Below are 19,063 nucleotides of genomic sequence, written 5' to 3'. Positions count from 1 at the left end.
CGGCCCACTCGCCAGGTTGGGCCCACTCGTGGCACTTCCAGAGGAGGAAGAAAGTGCAATGGCACAATTCCAGCCCAAAAGGAAGGAAGAGTGGGACAGACAGAACACCCTGTGCAGATCCAGGTGTTCAGCTGGGACTGTGGAGTTTGGGTTCCTGCCAGTGGGATGTGTGTCCCTGACTGCAATCTCTTGGCCTGCACCAGAGTCTCACTCACCTGCAAAAGCAGAAAGCTCCGTCGCTGTGCTCGCAAGGGGCTCGTCTGATGCAAAGCTGTCAGAGCCCTGTGAGGGGAGAGCGGGCCCAGCCGTGCCCGGGGCTGAGCCCCAGCAGAGCCCTGGCAGAGCCCGGAGCAGCCTCAGCATCGGCAGAGCCCGGCTGCAAGGAGAGAAAGCAGAACCCGCCCGTCAGCTGAAGCCTCCTGTCCCCTTGTCCCAGCCGCCCGCAGTGCCCAGGCCGTGCTGGCCGTGCTCAGAGCTGGGCCCAAAGCTGCCCAGCATTGCTGCCTTTGGGAGCAGAGCAGGAGGGCAGGACATGTGCCCAGCCTGCAGCCAGCCATGGCACAGCCACCTCCTCAGCAGCTGCCCAGAGCCCAAAAGCAGCTTGGCAGCCACTGAAGAATTCCCTGCAGCCGCCCCAGCAAAGGGGGAACCTTTGGTGCCCGGCCAGGCCGTGCCATGCCCAGCTCTGGCAGCATCCCCCTGGCTCTGGACTCACCTGCACACTGGCCGTGGAGCGTGTCTTTGGAGAAGGTGCCAGAATCAAAGGCCATCATCTTCAGCTGCCGCTGGCCAGCTCCAGGAAGAGGTTGTCGGCCTTGAGCTCATCCTTGGTGGCTCCAGCAGCAGCAGCCCCACCTGCTACAGCTTCTCCAGGGGCTCCTTCTCCTTCCCTGGGGCCACACCAGGCTCTCAGGGTTCTGCCCAGGGCCCCAGCCATCAGTGAACCAGGCAAGCAAAACCAGGGGGGATGGTGGCCACCAGTGCTTGCCAGAGCAGGCCTCCAGCTCAGCTGCAGCCCAAGAGCTGCATGTTCCCTTCTGATGCTCCCTGCTCAGAGCTACAGGCAGGACAAAATCGTCTGCTTTGCTTTGCCACTGATTGCCAAGAGATGTGTGGGGCTGTTACCTGCCAGGCCCCTGGATCACACTGTGCCCGTGGCTCTCTGCCATCCTCTAGGGCACACGAACACCCTGCAGCCAAGGGGCACTGAAGAGCTCTTCCAAGGATGGCCTGTCCAAGGGCTGCATGGACAAGCATCTCTTAAGAATATCCTGGCACTCTGGGCACAGAAACCAGAAACCACCAGTCAGCTGTAGAAGGATCCCGCCTGCTTTGCCCCCCGTTCCCGTGCCCAGGCCATGCTGGCTGTGCCCAGAGCTGGGCCTAAACTTGCCCATGCATTCTGTGCTTTGGAGGGCAGCAGGACAGCAGGACATGTGCCACCTCCTCAGAGCTGCCAGAGCGGGATGCTCCTGAGCCCGCTGCTGGCTCCCAGCCCTGCTATTCCCCCCGTGCCACAGAGATGAGGATCCACCTGGAGAGAGCCGTCGTGGGAACAGGATCCGCCCCCAGATGATCTCCTGGCCCCTCTTTAACGGGTGCTTCCCCACCACCAGCTGGTACAGCAGGATGCCCAGGGACCAGATCGTCGCTGCCTCGCCGTGGTAGCGTTGGTGGTGGATCCACTCGGGTGGGCTGTACAACAGGGTTCCTGTGGAACACAGACCGAGTCCATCAGGGGATGCTGCTGCTCCCAGAGCCTCGCCCCAGCATCCCTGGGCATGCAGGGGCTGCACCAGTGGCACACGGGGTGACCCGCTGCCCTCTCGCCTGCACCTGTGACTTGTGTACAAACTGGTGTTGGAAAAGAGGCCACTGGTGTTGGGAAAGGGCAGCAGAAGCCCTGGGGAGGCCCAACCATGACATGCAAATGAAAAACCCACCCAGTGGTGGGGAAAACCCACTCTCCTCCCTGCCTGCAGTGCCCCAAAATACAGCAATAAGCCAAGGCAAACCAGGGCAGCGGAGCAGTCCAGGCCCTTCCTCGCCTGCACACCAAACCGGCCGGTGCACGGGGTCTGACCCCCCTCTCTGCTACCCCCACAGGGGATTTTGTTGGGCTGGCTGCCCCCGCTCCAGCCCCAGCCCAGGGCAGAGTGGGTGCTGAAGGCTGCCGGCAGCGCCGGGAACTGCCCCCTCCCAGCCCCACCCAAAAGCAACTTGGCTCAAGAATTAATCCCATCCTGGCAGCAATGAGGGGAAGCCCCGGTGCCACACCCAGGCTGGGCCATGAGATGCCCAGGAGCATCCCCTGGGAGGGCTCACCTGCAAACTGAGTGTAGGCTGTGTCCTGGAGGAAGGCGCCGCAGCCAAAGTCGATCAGTTTCAGCTGCCCGGTGGCCAGGTCGAGCAGGATGTTCTCGGGCTTGATGTCCCGGTGCAGGACCCCGCAGCTGGTGCAGTGCCGCACGGCCTCCAGCACCTGGCCGAACAGCCCCCGCGCCTCCTCCTCGGGCAGGAACCTCCGCTGCGCCAGCAAACCCGACAGGTCCTGGCACCGCTCCGGACGCTCCAGCACCAGCAAGAAGCTGCTGGGCAGCTCAACCCACTCCAGGAGCTGGATGACACCACGGAACCCAGTGGACACCTTGTCCAGCAGCACGATCTCCAGGGGCGCACGGGCGCCGTCGGGCTGCGGGAGGAGCACGGTGCCGTCGGTGGGGCTGAGGCCGTGCCAGGGCTCTGGGACCCCTCACCCAGCCCGGGACGCTCTGCGCCCCCCGCTCACCCCCCGCCCGCTCTCCCTCCGGGGCTCCCGGCGGCTCCCACCCCGCCGGGCCCCGGCTCCTCGCCGCCCGGCACGCCCCGCCTCTGCCGCTGGCCCCGCTCACTCACCAGCTCGCCCCAGTGCCGGACGCGGTCCCGCGGCACGCATTTGATGGCCACCTGCGAGCAAGGGGCAGCAGCGGGCTGAGCTCGCCGCCCGCCCCGCCGCGCCCCGGCCTCCTCCCCCTCCTCCTCCTCCTCCGCCCTCCGCCCTCCTCCTGCACCCTCCTCCTCCTCCTCCTCCTCCTCCGCCGCCTCCTCCGCCCTCCTCCTCCTCCTCCTCCTCCTCCTGCACCCTCCTCCTGCATCCTCCTCCTGCATCCTCCTTCTCCTTCTCCTTCTCCTTCTCCTTCTCCTTCTCCTTCTCCTTCTCCTTCTCCTTCTCCTTCTCCTTCTCCTCCTCCTCCTCCTCCTCCTCCTCCTCCTCCTCCTCCTCCTCCCCGCCGGCCCCGCCACTCACCAGGGCGCCGTCCGCGAGCCGCGTGCCCGAGAAGACGCTGCCGAAGCCGCCGCTGCCCAGCAGCGAACCCAGCCGGTACCGCTCCTGCAGGGCCTCCTGCGCCTTCCCTGCGGGCGACACGCGGCCGTCAGCGCTCGGCCCGGGGCCAGACACGGCCCCCGACCGCCCCCCGACCGCCCCGGCCCGGGCATCCCCATCCGAACGGGACACCGGCGGCTCGGGGCCGGCGGCCGCGCTGCCGAGCGGCGGAGCTCGGGCCGGGGAAGCCGCAGCGGAGGCGGCGGGAGCGGCCGCGCCCCGGGTGTCCTCCGCGGGCCCCGGGAGGAGCCGGGCCCGGAGCCGAGGCCGGAGCCGGGGCCGGAGCCGGAGCCCGCGTCGGGGCCGGGACCGGGCTCGGCACAGGCGGAGCCAAAGGGTGGCGATGCCGCCCCAGCCCCGGGCACCGATGCCCGCCCGGCAGCGCCACAGCCAGGACGGCGAGAGCCGGGCGGAGGCGAGACCGCGGCGGGACGCCCGGGGCCGGGGAGGGGGCGGCCCCGCCCGGGGCCGGGGGCGGGCCTGGGGCATGGCCCGGCCCGGCAGGGGGAGGGGGAGAGACCGGGAGAGGAGGGGGACACCGGGAAGGGGACACCGAGAGACGAGGGGGACACCGGGAAGGGGAGGCGGGGGGAAGGTGCGGAACACAGGGAGAGGGAGAGGAGGAGCAAGAGCACGAAGAGGAGAGAGTCTGTAGAGTCGCTTGTGATCGCTGCTGCCGCTGCAACTGAAGCGCCGGGGCCGTTTGTCCGCATGTCCGAATGTCCGCGTGTCCGAGTGTCCGAGTGCCCGCGTGTCCGCGTGTCCGCGTGTCCGAGTGTCCGCGTGTCCGTTCCGCGCTCGCCCCACGCTCCCCACGGCCGAGCCCCGCTCGCCCCGGGGGCAGCCCCTGAGTCTGTGCAAACACGGCAACTTTGCCGTGTCCAGCCCGGATCCAGAGTCCTGGCTCCTGCACGGTGGCAGAGGAATCCCCTCGGCTGCTGCTGTGCCTTGGCCCTGCTGAGGGTCAGACACTGCCGGGCCACATTCCCTGCCTGTAGAATTCGTGCCCCACCCAAGCTCTGCACTTTTGTCTCCAGCATTGCTTTCCAATAAAAACAGGGGAAGGCAAACTGTGTGCAGCTCACGGTATTTCAGAGTGTCTAAAACTCGCTAAGGCACAGATCTTAGAGGTGAGATCCATTTGGAATTCATGGCATGGAGAAGCAGTGCAACATGGAAAAGGGGAGCACAGAAATAGAGAGGGAAACACCTTGGATTGTTTCTTTCCATTTTCATTTCACTTCTGGAAAGCTGTTTCAGTTTTCTGGGAATCTTCTCCACAGTCCTGTCTGCTCTTTTCAAGAACCTTTCCTGGGGAACGAGGTGCAGCTCCTGTCACAAGATGTGCCCCCAACTGCAGCTTCTCTTGGCTTCCCACACTGTGAGTGCAGCACGACTGCTGCAGCAAAGCAGGACAAATGCTGGGACAACTTTACAAGTTGTCCTTTCTTTTCCCTGTGGGCTGGGCACTTGTGCCATCGGTGAGGTTTTCATTGTGGCTGTTGTAACCTAAGAAACCAGGAGGTGGAACCAGCAATTGTTAGGGACTGCAAGCCAGGGGTGTCACTTTGCCTTTAGGTGGCAGGGACGACACTACGCACTCAGCACATTGCCCCAGGCATGTGTGCACGGCCCAACAATTTGTCATCGAACAGCGGTGAGCACTTGGATGAAATCAAACTGACTCCTCATACGCAACTCATTCATTATAGAGATGACATCTTGGGCCAGGGCAGCAATGAGGAGGAAGTGCAACAAGTCCTTGAATTAGTTGTGGATCATAGGAAACAGAAAGACTGGGAAATTAACCCTACCAAAATTCAAGTGAAATTTTTGGGAATTCAGTGGCAATGTGAGCATCAGGAAATCTTCCCCAAAGCCCAGCAGAAAATGTTAGAGTTTGCCGTGCCACAAAATAAAAAGGAGGCACCAAGATTTATTGGATTATTCGTCTTTTGGAGACAACATATTCTGCATCTGAGACAAATCTCAACCCCTCTGCATAAAGTAACCAGGGGAAATAGGGAATTGGAATGGGGGAGTGAGCAGCAGGCTGCCTTTGAATTAGCCAAAGAGGCTATTAGCCAAAAAGGCCTTTAGATCTATGGCCTATGCAAAAGGGAGAAGTTGAGTTAAATGTACCTGTAAATGGGTCACATGCTGATGGGAGCCTCTGGCAGAAACAGGGAAAGAAAAAGGTTCCCCCGGGGTTTTGGGGGAGGAAGTTGCCAGAAGCAGGAAACAACTACACACCTTTTGAGAAACAGTTATTGGCAGGTTATTGGGCACTGATGGAAACAGAACAACTTACCATAGGGTATGAAGTGGCTCTTCATCCGGAAATTCCTACAGTGCAGTGGGTCAGAAGGTCCCCAAAAGCCCATTGGATTGGGCACGCTCCGGAGTGTGGTACTGTAAAGTGGAAGTGGTATATTCGGGATAGGGCCAAGGTGGGAATGGGGCGGATAGCCACTCTTCATGAGCCAGTAGCAGCTGCCCCCGGGAGGGACCAAGAGGTGAGTGCCAACTTCACAGCTGAGAGGGAATCTCCAGGGAAGTGGGAAAAGCCTTCAGATCAACTAATGCCACAGGAAAAAGAACATGCTTGGTTTACGGATGGGTCAGCTGAATATATAGGAGGGAAAAGGTTTTGGAAAGCAGTAGCTGACCATCCTCATTCAGAAAAGTTTTTAGAAATGACCAGAGAAGGGAAAAGCAGTCAGTATGCTGAATTCTATGCAATTGATATGGCTTTAAAACAAGAAGATCTAGGAGAATGCCTTTCCTATACTGCTTCTTGGTCGGTAGCTAAATGGGTTCGCTCCGTGGCTACCGACATGGGTAGGCAGAGCCTGGAAAATCTACTCCAAAGAGGTCTGGGGAAAGGAACTGTGGAGTGACCTTTGGGAAATGGTACAAAGAACTGATGTGACTGTGATTCATGTTGATGCCCATAGTAACACAGACACTTTAGAGCTACTTTATAACTCTGTTGCAGGCAACCGGGCAAAGATTTCCAAGCAAGACCGGAGTTCCCTCCAAAGGCGGGTCACGAAGGCCTGGCAAAATGTGCACACCAAAAATGTGTGCACCTTGGACAAAAAGCCCCTTACAGGTGGGCTCAAGAGCGTGGCATTGCCATGTCACTCGATATGAGTAGAACTAGAATTGCTCACTGCCCCGTGTGCCAACATATGTACAAATGCCCGGTGCCAAACATTGTAAAAGGACAGCTGGGGAGAGGAAAATTGCCCGGACCAACTTGGCAAATGGATTACATTGGACCTTTACCCCAGGACCGAGGGTGTAAATATATCTGCCATAGACACATATCCTGGGTATTTGATTGCCCATCCTTGTGAGAAGGCCACTCAGCATAGCACCATCTGTACTATAGGCACAATAATTCTGTATTACGGAATGCCATTACCGAGTCAAACAGATAATGGGTCTCATTTCCAGAACAAATTCATTCAGCAGTACGCTGAGCAGAAAAACATTCAGTGGGGTTTTCACACACCATATTATCCCCAAGCTGTGGGATTATCTGAGCAAATGAATGGGCTATTGAAAGAGCAGTGGAGAAACCTGGGAGATGGACACCTGTCCTGGTGGAGAACCCATCTCACTGATGCACTGCACATCCTTAACAATAGGCCCATCAGGGACATGGACACAAAGTCAGGGGATGGCGCTCAGAGTCAAAGTATATCATGATTTGGTCAGAGAAACATGGTCTCTTGACACCTCCCTAAGTAAGGGAAGCTCCCAAAGATGGGGACATGATGAACGGCCACCTGAGAGAGTTCTACAACATTATGGACCGGCTCCATGGAGCCCTCGCCAATTGGTGCCAGGGGCCAGAGAACCTGCCTATCATCTGAATTGGATAAGAAGACTGCAAGCTGTCTCAGAGATAATAACTAACCAGAGGGCTGCCGCCCCTGACCTTATGGCCGACCAATCCACGCAAACGCGGAATGCGATTTTCCAGCATCGCGGGGTTTTAGACTACCGGCAGAAGAAGGAGGAGTTTGCAGGAAAGAAAATGAATCCAACTGTCGCTTACAAATTGATGACAATGGAAAAGTAGGAAAACAGACAACTCGGGAGATGAGAAAATTAGCCCATGTACCAACCCAGACATGGGAATGTTGGGAACCAGATATATTCTTGTGGCTGCCAGGGAGTCTGTGGCTCAAAGGGGCCCTTTCTCCTTTCCCTTTGTGCAGCTGCTACCTTCTTGTTTATTCCTTGTTTCATTCCTTGTATTGTACCACTCATCCAGCACAGAGTACAGGGAAGGCAGCTCGCAGCTACACCTCAAGATCAACCAACCCTATGTGCAACAACTGCAGAGGCCGTCTGACAGCCGTGATTCATCCTGTAAGTCAGAGGAGCGACTGATGTGCTGAGGCCTGAGCAGCAGGCCTCAGCCGGAGCTGACCTACAAGATGAACCCTGGCCAATCTGTGACTAACACCCTCAGTATTATTTAGCTAAAAACAGATGACAAAGATGCTTCTGCTAGCCATTTAACGCCAAATGGGCTGCTTTAGAAACTTTCCCATAACCGTGTACAGTTATCTGCAAGAAATGGATAATATAGGAAACTTTCCCCAGCTGACATGAATAAAGGTTTGTTTGCAGGGTGTTTGAGGGGAAACCCTCCCAGGCAAGGCCTGGGCACTGGCCAAGCTGTGGCCCCTGCTGGTTGCAAAGTGTGCCATCAGACCCAGGTGTTTCCGGACTAAAAACTCAATCAAGTTACTTGGACTTCCTGATTTGGGCCTATAAAAGCTGGAGCCATGTTAGGGGCAAATTTGGAGGCCTCACATACAGGTAGATGCACCCATAGGATTCTCCCAATTGACGGGAAGGGTTCTCCAGATCCTTGCTGCGAAACGGGGCTCCCCAACGACTGCAGATCTGGATGATGGTAAGGTATTTAGGCAGTTGGTGATGCATCTTTCTAAATCACTCTCCTTTCTCTTGGATAGTAATAATTAGGTGCATTACCTTGCTTATTTTTGCTTGTTGCTAAATCCAAGCCCCTAGTTTTACTGAATGTATCGTTTTACATTTGAGGTTCCTTAATTTCACAGTAAAATAAGAGCATTCTTTCCAGTGCTGTCTGTGTCCTTTAAATCGCCTCTGCCCCTTGGCAGAACAACAGGAGGCCCCTGAGGGGCTGGGGTGGTGGGAAGGCCCGAGGAAGTGGCTGTCAGAGGCCATAAGCAGCCTCCAGGCAGCCGCCTCGTTCCTGCCGCCCGGCTGCTCTGGCGCTTCCCCGAAGCATCTCCCAGGCCTGCGGCAGAAGCCCTCAAGGCCGGGCCTCAGCAGGAGGGTGGGGAGCACCCTGAGGTGCCGAGGCTGGGCTGGCTGGGGACAAGGAGGGCGGGGGGGCCCTGCTGGGGCACGGCCCCTGGCTGCTGCCAAGAAGGGGCGGTGGGCAGAGGCAGGGCTGGCGGCCAGCCCGGGCCCCCGCGGCTGCCCAGGCCACGGGGCTGTGACCGAGGCCCCCCTGGCACAGAGCTCTGGGCCCGCACAGCTGCTGCCACCATGGGGAGGGCGGCGATGTCTCCTCGAGCAGGGCTGCCGAGTCGCTGCTGCCGAAACAGCTCTGGACGCCACAGAAACAGCACCAGAGCGTGCACAGGAACAGCAGGAGCCCCAGTGCCGGCACCAGCCCAACAAGGCATCCGCACCAGCCGGGACGCCAAACGGGGCCATACTGTGGGCACAGCTGCACGTGGCTTGGCAAAAGGCTCCAGCAGAATTGGCCACAATGGCTTCCTCTTGCCTTGCCAGCCTCACAGCGACGCTTGGCAGCTTCAGCTGCAGCCTGTGCCCCTGACTGACCAGTGGCCGTGCTTGAGGGCAGACTCGCCTTCCACAGTCAGGCGTCCCAAGGCAGCGGCATTGGTGCCATCGTGAGAGAGAGACTCTGATGGGACACAAGCCCTGCACTGCAGGTGCCATCCCTCTCCTGCATGCAGGCCCCTTAAAGACACGTACATGAGCTTCCAAATGAAATCCTGGACTTGTTTGGAACAAAGGAAGATGCAGCTGGCACTAAAGAAAAGCAGGGAGTGCTGGCAGACGTTCGGGGGCGGAGGGAAGCACTTTGCTGTGTGCAGAGGAGATGGCCCGGTTCACAAGCTCAGGCTTTGCTGCCAGAGGATCCTGCTTTGCTCTTGCTGGAGGCCATTCCCTACCAGTGCATGGCCCTCCATTGTTCCTGCATCACGACTGCTGGACCTGTGTGTCCCGAGTCCATGTGACAGCAGAAAAGGGTGGGACCTGTGTGCTTCCAGCGCCTGTCTTGGCTGCTCCTTCAGGGTGCTGGCACCATCATCAGAGACACAGAACAGCTTCTCCTCCCACAGCTATCCCTATCCTCTGCACTTCCCCAGGTGTCTCCCTTGATGTTCCCTGGGGAACCTCCCTGTTTGTGGCCGTCCATTGCCCTGCTCAGCAGGGACGCAGTTGTGTTTGGACGTGAGCTGCCACAGCCAGACACACAGCAACAGGAATGTTGAATATCAGAGGCTGGGACAATTCTTTCATTTCCAGAACGCAAGAAAGACAGAAAAGCACAAGGAAATGTCACAGTGTCTCTGTAGAATCTCTTTGCCCTGTGAAACTCAGCAGCTGATGCTGTTCTGGTGCTACTGCTAATCCCTTCCATGAAAAAATTCACTCCAGGAAGGAGCAACATCTCCTGTCGGATACCAAGTGCTGCCCCCAGTCACTCCAGGTGCTCCTGCCAACAGCCCCCTGTAGGAAGGAGCACAGACCCCAATGCACCTTGGCTTTGGCTGCCCTCTGGCAGAGAAGCCCCCGGGGGCACAGGTCTCTGGGGCAGGAGATGGGCACCAGCGCTGCCAGGGCTCGGGGGCGGCAGGTCTGCTTCGGAGGGGACTCTGCCACCCCTGCTGATTTCAGCGCTCCCCGGGCCCCAGGGGTCAGAGCAGCATTCGCACCCTGGCCCACACGTTCCTTGTCTGTGTCACAGCCCCGGCTTTAGGATGGCCACCGGCCGGGACGTGTCCCAAGGAGGCCGTGCCAGCTTCTGTGGAAGACCCCGAGCCCTTCCCGCGGCGGCTGCGGCGGCAGCCGTGGGGGCTCCTGGTGCTGCCCTGAGCCCGCAGAGCAGGGGAGCGTTTGCTTATGGCTGGAGCCGATGCTAAAGTTCCTGTTGGGCTGCCTTAGACACTTGGGGCAAGGCATTCCTTCCAACCTGGGCCACTTGGGGTGGGCTGGGGGCGGCCCCAGGGCAGGTGGGGTGTGTGCAAGGGCCCTTTGTGACGCGGCGCAGCACGGTCACCGTGGGATGGAACGGGACAGGATGTCCCAGGGCCCTTTGTGACACGTGCTGACATTGGGGCTGGCGGCGAAGCGGCCACGCCACAGTGCTCGGAGCACGCGACGGGACAGGACGGGACAGAGCGGTGCCGTGAGGAGCCCCCACACAGCGCACTCGTTCCTCGCTGACCCGGAGCTTTTCCGAGGCGTTATTCCTGCAGGTGACCTCGAGGCCAGACCACAGGACTTGGTGACCTGTGGCCTTCTCGAGGCTTCTCTTTTGCAGGTGACCTCGAGGGCAGACCGTGGGACTTGGTGCCCCGGAGCTTTTCCGAGGCATCTCCCATCCCTGTGGCCGGTGCCCTCAAGGCCAGACCGTTGGCTTTGCTGACCACAATCCTTGACGAGGAGTCTCCTGTCCTTGTGGCAAGAGCCCTCTGAGACCAGAGTGCAGGACTTGCTGTCCTGTAGCCTTCCTGAGGCTTCTCTGCTGCTGGTGCCTTCAAGGCACAAGTGCAGGACTTGTTCACTCAGAGCTTTCCCCAGGCATCTCTCTTGAAGGTGCCCTCGAGGCCAGACTGTGGCATGGCGGGCAGATTCCGTGGCCTGTTCAAAGTGTTCAGGGGGAAAAAAGGCCCTGCAGCTGCCCCAGCACAACAGCCCGAAGAGCTGGAGCAGTTCCAGCCACAGCAGGATGGTGAGTGACAGAGCTGGGCCACAGGGCTGATGGCAGCAGCCAGCTTGGTGCCTCCCATCCCATCCCATCCCATCCCATCCCATCCCATCCCATCCCATCCCATCCCATCCCTGGAGAACAGGCCCATGGATAGGACGGAAGAGGGGCCAGGCCAGACCCCCCGCAGCAGCCGTGCTCCATCCCCTGGGCATCCCAGGGCTGTCCCTGCCTGGGGAGCGCAGGGCTGGGCTGCGTTCTCCGGCCTCTCCCGCAGCCCCTCAGCTCTGGCTGCGCTCCCTCTTTGCCAGATGCAGCCCTGGACCGGACACAAGAGCAGGACCGTGCCCACGGCCACTTCCGGAGAAGAACAGTGCAGGTACCTGCAGCCATCCCCACCTGGGCTGGGCCTGCTGTCGCTGCTCAGCCGAGCACCGCGCCTGGAGCACCCCTTGGAACATCCCTCTCTTCCCTGTCCTCTGTTCTCCTGCAGATGTTCCGGAAGTTCATCCGCATTCGGCGTGGAAAGACCAGCACCACAGCAACTGAGGGCACAGCTGAGCCTGACTCTGGGCTGACCGAGCTCCAGGCAGAGCCTGGTGTCAGCACAGATTCACCTGAGTGCTCAGAAGACTCTGACAGTCCCATGAATGATCACACGGCGAAGACTCTCATGGCAGGGACTGAGGACATGGGAGGGACTGAGGATATGGCAGTGACAAAGGACACGGCAGGGACTGAGGACATGGGAGGGACTGAGGATATGGCAGTGACTGAGGACATGGCAGTGACTGAGGATATGGCAGGGACTGAGGATATGGCAGTGACAAAGGACATGGCAGGGACTGAGGACATGGGAGGGACTGAGGATATGGCAGTGACAAAGGACATGGCAGGGACTGAGGACATGGGAGGGACTGAGGATATGGCAGTGACAAAGGACATGGCAGGGACTGAGGACGTGGCAGGGACTGAGGACATGGCCATCACAAACACCGACACCAGAGAGACTCAGGGCATCGCAAATCCTGACACCACGCCCACTCCCACTGGGATTCATGCTCCCGAACTGGATTTTTTTGAAGAGAGTGCTGTTTCTCCTCAGCAGCAGGTAAGCAGCCTGGGGCCAGGGCTGGACACTCCAAGGATCGTGTGCCCCCTCAAGCCACGGCTTCTGGGCCCCCTCAGCTTTTGAGACCAGAGCAGTGAGTCGAGAAGGGAAGCATTTCTTGGGGGCGGCTGGGGAAGTTGCTCCCTTGGACAGTGCTCCGAGTCTTCCCCATGCCTCCTCCAGGTGCCAGCCATGGTGAGGAACATTCACCAGAGACTCGGGTTCCATGTCACTGTGGATGCCAGGCTGCCCATTAACCTTCTGAGGCTGGCTGAAGAGCACCCCGCTGATGTGGTGCTGACCCTCCTGCGCTGTGCCCCATCGTGCGACAGGTACGGGGCCCAGCTGCCTTGAGAGCTCAGGGCTCACCAGCCCTTAGGGCCCATTGCCCTGTGCCGCCTGTCCTATGGGGTCTGCCAGACAGGCGGAGAGCTCCAGGACCCTCGGGCCCCTCTGTTTCCTGAGCCTGCTGCCATGCTCCCTCCCTGCCCCTCAGGGCACTGGGGCTCTGTCACCTGGGCCCCCACAGCTGCATAGGGCATGGTACTGTGACTGAGACGCCCCTGACTCAGAGCTCCGATCCCACAGAGCTGCCACAATGATGTGGAGACTCATAGGCTTGTCAGCCAGCACACTGGAGAAGGTGCTGCCAACACTGCTCTGTGTGATGGAGGACTGGCCTCTGCACAGCATGTCCACCTCTGATGGGGACGACACACCTGTCCTTGCCCTGGCTGTGAGTTTCTGGAACTGGCCTTTGTTCACCCCCAAGCTGCCGCTCCAGCAGCTCTCCATCCTCTCCCTGCCTCAGGCGCTGGGTGAAACCTGGGCTAGGGGCAGGCTCAGGGGGGCATCAGTCCTGGTACTCCCCCTGCGTCTCCCCTCGGGCCCTGCCACATGGACAGCTCGGCACTGAGCGCTGTCTCGGGCTGCTTCTTTTGCAGGCAACTCTGGCGCTGTGGGTGATTGTCCAGGTGCCTCGGTGCCACGAGGCAATGAACCTTTACTCCTCCCGCATCTTTGTGGCTCTGCTCTCCCATGTTGTCATCACCACACAGCAGACGCCAGAGGAAGTTGATCACTTCTGGAGAGCGTGCCGGGAGGAACACGGCCTTCCCACCAACCCCAACAGGTCCCAGTCCTCCTGTCCTTCCCATGCCCTTGTGGCCAGCACCAGTGCTCCCAGTGTGACCTGGGCTTTGCTCTGCACACAGGTTTGCAGTGCAGGCCATGAAGGCTCTGCTCTGTCAACTGCGCTGTGACAATGAGGTGGTGGCTGTGGAGCGCAAGCGTGGCTGGGACACGCTGCTGTGTGCTGACACCCAGCACTATGCAGTGGGTCTGCTGGCCAGGTGAGACCCCCTTCTCCCCACTGCCCCCGGCACTTGTGCCCTGTGCCCGAGGTGCCCCACATCGTCCTTGTGGCCATGGGCCAGAGGGCCTGGTCAATGAGGGATGGCCAAGGGCACTGGAAAAGGCTGGAGAAGGGTGCTCAGGAGCAGCCACCTCCCAGAGCACCCACATCCCCTGCAGGGATGCTGGGGAAAGACCAGACCTCTGTGAGTCAGTCCTGGGAGATGTTTGCCCCTCACATCAGGGTCTTGGTGCGTTTTTTCCTCTGCCAGAGAGATGCGCCAGGTCTTGATGCCTTTGTGTTCCCGCATCACACTCCACCTGCTCAGGCTGCTCAGCAGGGAGGAGCCACGCTGGGATCTGCCCTTCCTGGCATTCCTTGTGGAGGTGAGCCTGACGGCCAGCGCTTCCTCGCTGAGCTGCCTCCCGCCTCTCTGCCCTCTCGTAGCCGCAGCTGCCTGGGACGGTGCCCACGCCCTGCGCTGCTGCCTGGGCCCAGCCCTGGGCGGTTCCGGGCTCCTGCCGGCCGGCTCCCCTGTCACTGCCCTGTGCCTTTCAGGTCCTCGAGTGCCTGGACTTGAGGGAATGCGGTGACAGTGTCCTGGAGATGATGTCCAGGTACCTGCTGAGCGAGTGCAGGCAGAGATGTCGCCTGGCACTCAGAGGCCTCGTGGTGCTCAGCAAGGATCCCGCGATGGTGAGAAGGCGGCAGCGGCTGAAGCTGCGCTGGGGAAAGCAGTCACATGGGCTTGGCTGGGCTTCAGGAGCTGAGGCAGCTGCTCCCAGCTCTGCTGCCTCCCGGCTCAGCTGCCCCAGTGCTTCGGGACAGGCCTTTGGCCTCCGGGCCCTGCGGCAGCAGGGTGGGCTTGCAGGGCCAGGGTGGTGTAGGCAGTGCAGCCGTTCATGGCTTCACAGCACAGCCTTGTGTTCCACACAGGCCAGAAGGATGGGCAGCCTGTCCCAACGGCTGGTGGAGCTGCTGGATGATGCAGACGGAGAGGTGGTCAGGATGTCCCTCTCTGTGTTCATGAATGTGCTGGAGAACAAAGACATCCTGGTATCCAGCACCACCGCCCCGAAACTGGCTGAGGCGCTCCTGCCACTCTTTGCAAATGTAAGGCTCTGTGCCCCAGCCATAGGCACTGGGTGCTGCCCAGAAATGCTGTGCCTTTTGCATTTTCAGGCTTTTGCCTAGGTGGGCCTGGAGTAGTTTGATGCCTTTTCCTGGTCTTAAAATCAAGAGTCAAACACGCTTAGAAGGGAGAAAGGGCTTTTACCTCTGTATTTATTATAAGGATCCTTAGGTGCACCACGCCCACGTGGAATGGGCCGAAATGCGCCCCGCAATGCACACACACGATAGATTGGGTATAACATTATAGATCTTACTAATTAGCATATCTATCAAAGATTCCCCAGTGAGAGGCTCAATTGAGCCCCCCTTCCCAAGGAACCTTCCCCCTCGATGGTCCTATCTTAGTTGACAAAATGTGTTCTGGAGAGGACCTTGGTGTCTGGTGTTTCTAAGATGTTTAGTCTCCTAGCTTAACAAAATAAGTCTAAGAATGTAGGCTAAAAAACACTAAGAATACAAAAAGCTATAAAAAGGTATATAAACAGGGTATGAAAGAAAAGGCAAAAAACTCATCATGGCATCAAGTTGGTTTCCTTTCCTCCAGGACAACAGCCATGTGCAGCTGCTCTCCATTCACCTCTTCTCCAAGGTGATGGAGTTGGTAGTGGAGGAGGGAAAAAAGCCCCTGAAGACGATTGTGAACCAGAGCCTTTACCCACTTTTAATCTATGGGGATGATGAGAACTGGCGTGTGGCAAAGGTAAGGTTTTGTGGGATGCTGCTGCATCCCTGCGAGGGGGCTCGGCTGCCTCCAGCCCTGGCGCCTCCCGGGCTGCAGCCTCCTCCCAGCCTTGGCACAGGGACACGAGTCCTGTGCCCTGGGCCGTGGTGCCATCTCTGGGTCTCTGCTGCTCTCCAGGCTTCTCGCGAAACGCTGATTTGTGCAGCCAAGTTCCTGAAGAGGACAGATCTCGAGCAGCTGCTGAAGAAGGACCAGAGGTTGAAGTTTGCCGAGTGCCTGGTAAGGACTGCCTGGAAGCCCAAGCTGAGCCTGGAGAAGCCCCCTGCCCCTGGTGCCCAGTGTGGGGTTGGCTGCGGTGCTGCACCAGGAGCGCCAGCCTGCGCCCCACACGCCGCTCCCTTGCCTGGGCTCTTCTCCAGGCTCCTGTGGCCCCGAGCCGGCTGCCGATGGAGCCCCGGCCCCGCTGGGCTGTGGCGCGGGGCGGCACCGCGGCTCCCCGGGCAGCAGCCGGCCCTCGGCCCCCTCCAGAGCCCGGCGCCAGCGGCTGCTGGCCGGGCCTCGGGGCCGTGCGGGCAGGGGAGGCCAGGGCTGGGCGCAGAGAGCCCGGCCAAGGGCTGAGCCCGCGCCAACCCTTCCCTCCTGGCGCTCTCTGCAGCTGGCAGTGGACAGGAGCCGAGCGGCCGAGCTCCTGCTCCAGGCCCTGCCGTTCGTGGGCAGCCCACAGGAGTCCCTGCGGGAGGCGGCCGCCAGGTTCATGGGTGAGCCACGAGCCCGGGGCCCCTCCCCGCCCCGCCGCAGCTCGGCCCCAGCCCCGGCTGCTGCCCCGGCAGCGGGATCCGGGCCCGGGGCCGTGCAGCCCCGCCTGCCCTCGGGGCCGCTGCCGCCCTCTCGCAGCCGTGCCCTCGGGCGTCAGGATGCGGCACGGGCCCGGGCTGAGCCCTGCCGGGGCAGGAGAGCGAGTGGCCACGGGGCTGGCAGCGCCGCTGCGAGGGAGCTGTGCTGCGGGGCCGTGACCGCCTCTGTGCTCCCAGGGACTGCCAGGGTGCTCTTGAGGGGGCAGAAGGAAGAGCTCCAGGTCCTCAGTGAGGGTGAGTGAGGGCAGCGGGCTGTCAGCAGGGGCTGGCGGGGGCGAGCTGCAATGCCTGGCTCGGGAGCTGCAATCCCTGCCCTGGCTGTGGGGGCTTTGCTCCATGTGTGGACTCGGGGTGAAGTGGGCAGAGCACAGAGAGGTTTCAGGGACACGGTGGGGAGCTTCATGGCCAGCACCTTCGGGCTGATCTCCTTGGCCCCTGCTGTCTTCTGGCCATGGCAGGAGCTGGGTGAGATGGCCCTGGCAGGAAGGTCTGCTTGGATTCCCGCAGATCCAGGCTCTGACCGTGGCTCTGTTCCTGTCTCTTCCAGCCCTTCAAGCCCTGAGGAGAGATGACAGCCCTTCCCAGACAAACATCGTAGTTCAGGAAATATTCAACAAAAGAGCTGCAGAACTACGTTCATCTGCTGGCTCAGAACCAGAGTCCCTTTAAGACCTCCAGATATCCTGCAAGATGAGACCATCTGGAGACAGAGTAGAGCAGCTGGACCTCCAGGCACAGCTGATGCTGGTCACAGCTGAGCCTGTGGAAAGCTCCCATAGCTCCTGCCCTCCCTCCCTTTTGACAGCTCCATCCCTCCAGCCCTCAGACCCTGCCCATCCCCTTTTTTCCTCCCAGCTCATCCCCTTCGCTTCGCCTCCTATTAATAAACAGTTTGGCTTCTTCACTTGATCTGCATCTCTGTGGTGCTGAAGCGGCGCAAAACCTGAGCCCTGGGACACACAGGCCTCTCCTGCCGCTCTCTTCCGTGCTATTACTGCAACCCTAGGGTATATCACAATGTCCCTCAGCCGTAGGGAGGAGGAGAGAAGATCCAGCAGGCAGGAATTGTGCAGCAAGATTGATTTATTTAATTATTTTACAAACTCTTTCATAAACTTTTTTCTTCATAGTCTAATTGGACAAAGGATCAGCCACCCCTTGGGGTGATTGGCTAAAATCCTAAAGCATCCATTGTCAAAATATTTTTCTACTGTACTATAAACAAGACTTTTCAAGGCTGCAGGTGTTTGGTTGTTTACATAACTCTGCTGCCTCTTCTGTGAGAGAGAAAAGTCTCTCACGGGCTTAGAAAATAGCAAGAAAATCCTTGCTAGCAGCATTTTTGTATCCACACCATGCCATATTTTATGCAGAGACACAGAGGAACGAGGGCAGCTCAGGCTGGAAAGGTCCCTGTCCTGAAGGTCCAGTTCCACAACACTGTGGAGTCAGAGGTCTTGCTGAGCACCCCAAAGGCCCTGGATTTTAGAACAGCCAACAGGAGTATGCTCCGGAGGCAGCTGTGAGGGATTCCGTGGCAAGCCTCCACAGAGGGCAAAGGAGCTTGGAATGCTGGAAGCTTTCAAGAGCAGCTTCCTGAAAGCACAGCAGTGCTCCATCCCTGCACGGGATCAGGGAGAGGGCAGAACCAGAGACCATCCGGGCTTAACAGTGGCCTCTGGGTGTTTGCCTACGAGCAAACGAAGCAGCAGCACAGTGGCCGAGACTCGGACGCGCGACCATCCCGGTGTCCAGAGCGCTGTCAGGCAGTGTTGGGATCCTGGGGGCGGTTCTGGTCTCCACAAGTGTGGAATTGCAGCCCCTGCTGATGCCTTGAGAGGCCACCTAAAAACAGGAGGCTAGACCAGAATAAGGGAATAAAGGTAGGTATTTATTTGAAAGGCCTTCAAAGGTACATCCAGGGTAGCCAGAGGCTACTGCCAAGAGGGACCCCAAGATGGACAACAGGTCACGAGTTCTTCACAGTTTTGTAAGTTTGGTTCATTTGCATATGTGCCAGTTTGGCCAAATTTAGAAATATATCCTCTGAGAGAAGGCACAACCACCCCTCCCCTGAACCTGGTTCAGGAAAAAATAAGTTTTCCTCAAAGGAAAGTGAAGGAGATAAAAACTATTTCTTTAACGAACACACGGGAAAAGGAAAATAATGCTAAATAATAAAATCTTTCAGTGTGGAGGAAAAACCTGAGAAAGTGTTAGAGTCCTTCCTTTGGTCTCCTCGGAGCTGGGGCTTGGGCCAGGGCCAGGCCCTCTGTGCTCGGTGGCAAGTCCTCCCAATGTGCTCTGATATTGAAGCAGTCCATCAGAAAAGGGAGAAAATCCAAAATTCCAGGGAATGAAAAAAAAATCAGCTCTCAGTCTCCCTTTGGAGAAAAAGAAGCTGAAGAACTGGCCAAAAGCTGACCAGGGAAGCAGCAAGCTGGGTGCCTCCTCCCTCCCCTGCTGCAGCTGGGAAAAAGAAAGTCCCTATCTCTGTGTGACCTTGAACAAGCTGCAAACTGCTTTGAAAAAGTTTTGCTCAGTTTTTCCTTCCCCCTCTCAGGCTCAGTTTAGAGGCACAGA

General features: G+C 58.9%; 2 protein-coding genes across 2 annotated transcripts; one reads left to right on the top strand and one right to left on the bottom strand.

Annotated features, from left to right (window-relative positions):
* Positions 1-1,172: 1,172 nt before the first annotated feature.
* Positions 1,173-3,483, bottom strand: LOC138101749 (serine/threonine-protein kinase pim-1-like). Its single transcript, XM_068999533.1, is given in 6 exon segments — positions 1,173-1,279; positions 1,535-1,711; positions 2,326-2,692; positions 2,896-2,946; positions 3,287-3,463; positions 3,466-3,483. Coding segments are annotated over 6 exon segments (897 nt in total).
* A 7,774-nt stretch (positions 3,484-11,257) lies between these two features.
* On the top strand, positions 11,258-17,371 carry LOC138101729 (maestro heat-like repeat-containing protein family member 7). Its single transcript, XM_068999511.1, has 16 exons — positions 11,258-11,369; positions 11,657-11,724; positions 11,839-12,114; positions 12,250-12,456; positions 12,640-12,788; positions 13,045-13,192; positions 13,401-13,588; positions 13,671-13,808; positions 14,082-14,196; positions 14,369-14,506; positions 14,747-14,923; positions 15,489-15,644; positions 15,804-15,905; positions 16,282-16,384; positions 16,658-16,714; positions 17,028-17,371. Exons 1-16 carry the CDS (start codon positions 11,258-11,260, stop codon positions 17,147-17,149), a joined length of 2,256 nt encoding a protein of 751 aa, XP_068855612.1. The 3' UTR covers positions 17,150-17,371.
* The last annotated feature ends 1,692 nt before the right edge of the window (positions 17,372-19,063 follow it).

Source organism: Aphelocoma coerulescens, unplaced genomic scaffold (genome assembly GCF_041296385.1).
Source record: "Aphelocoma coerulescens isolate FSJ_1873_10779 unplaced genomic scaffold, UR_Acoe_1.0 HiC_scaffold_46, whole genome shotgun sequence".
In the NCBI taxonomy this organism is placed as follows: domain Eukaryota; kingdom Metazoa; phylum Chordata; class Aves; order Passeriformes; family Corvidae; genus Aphelocoma; species Aphelocoma coerulescens.
This window is presented reverse-complemented; position numbering and strand designations above follow the sequence as displayed.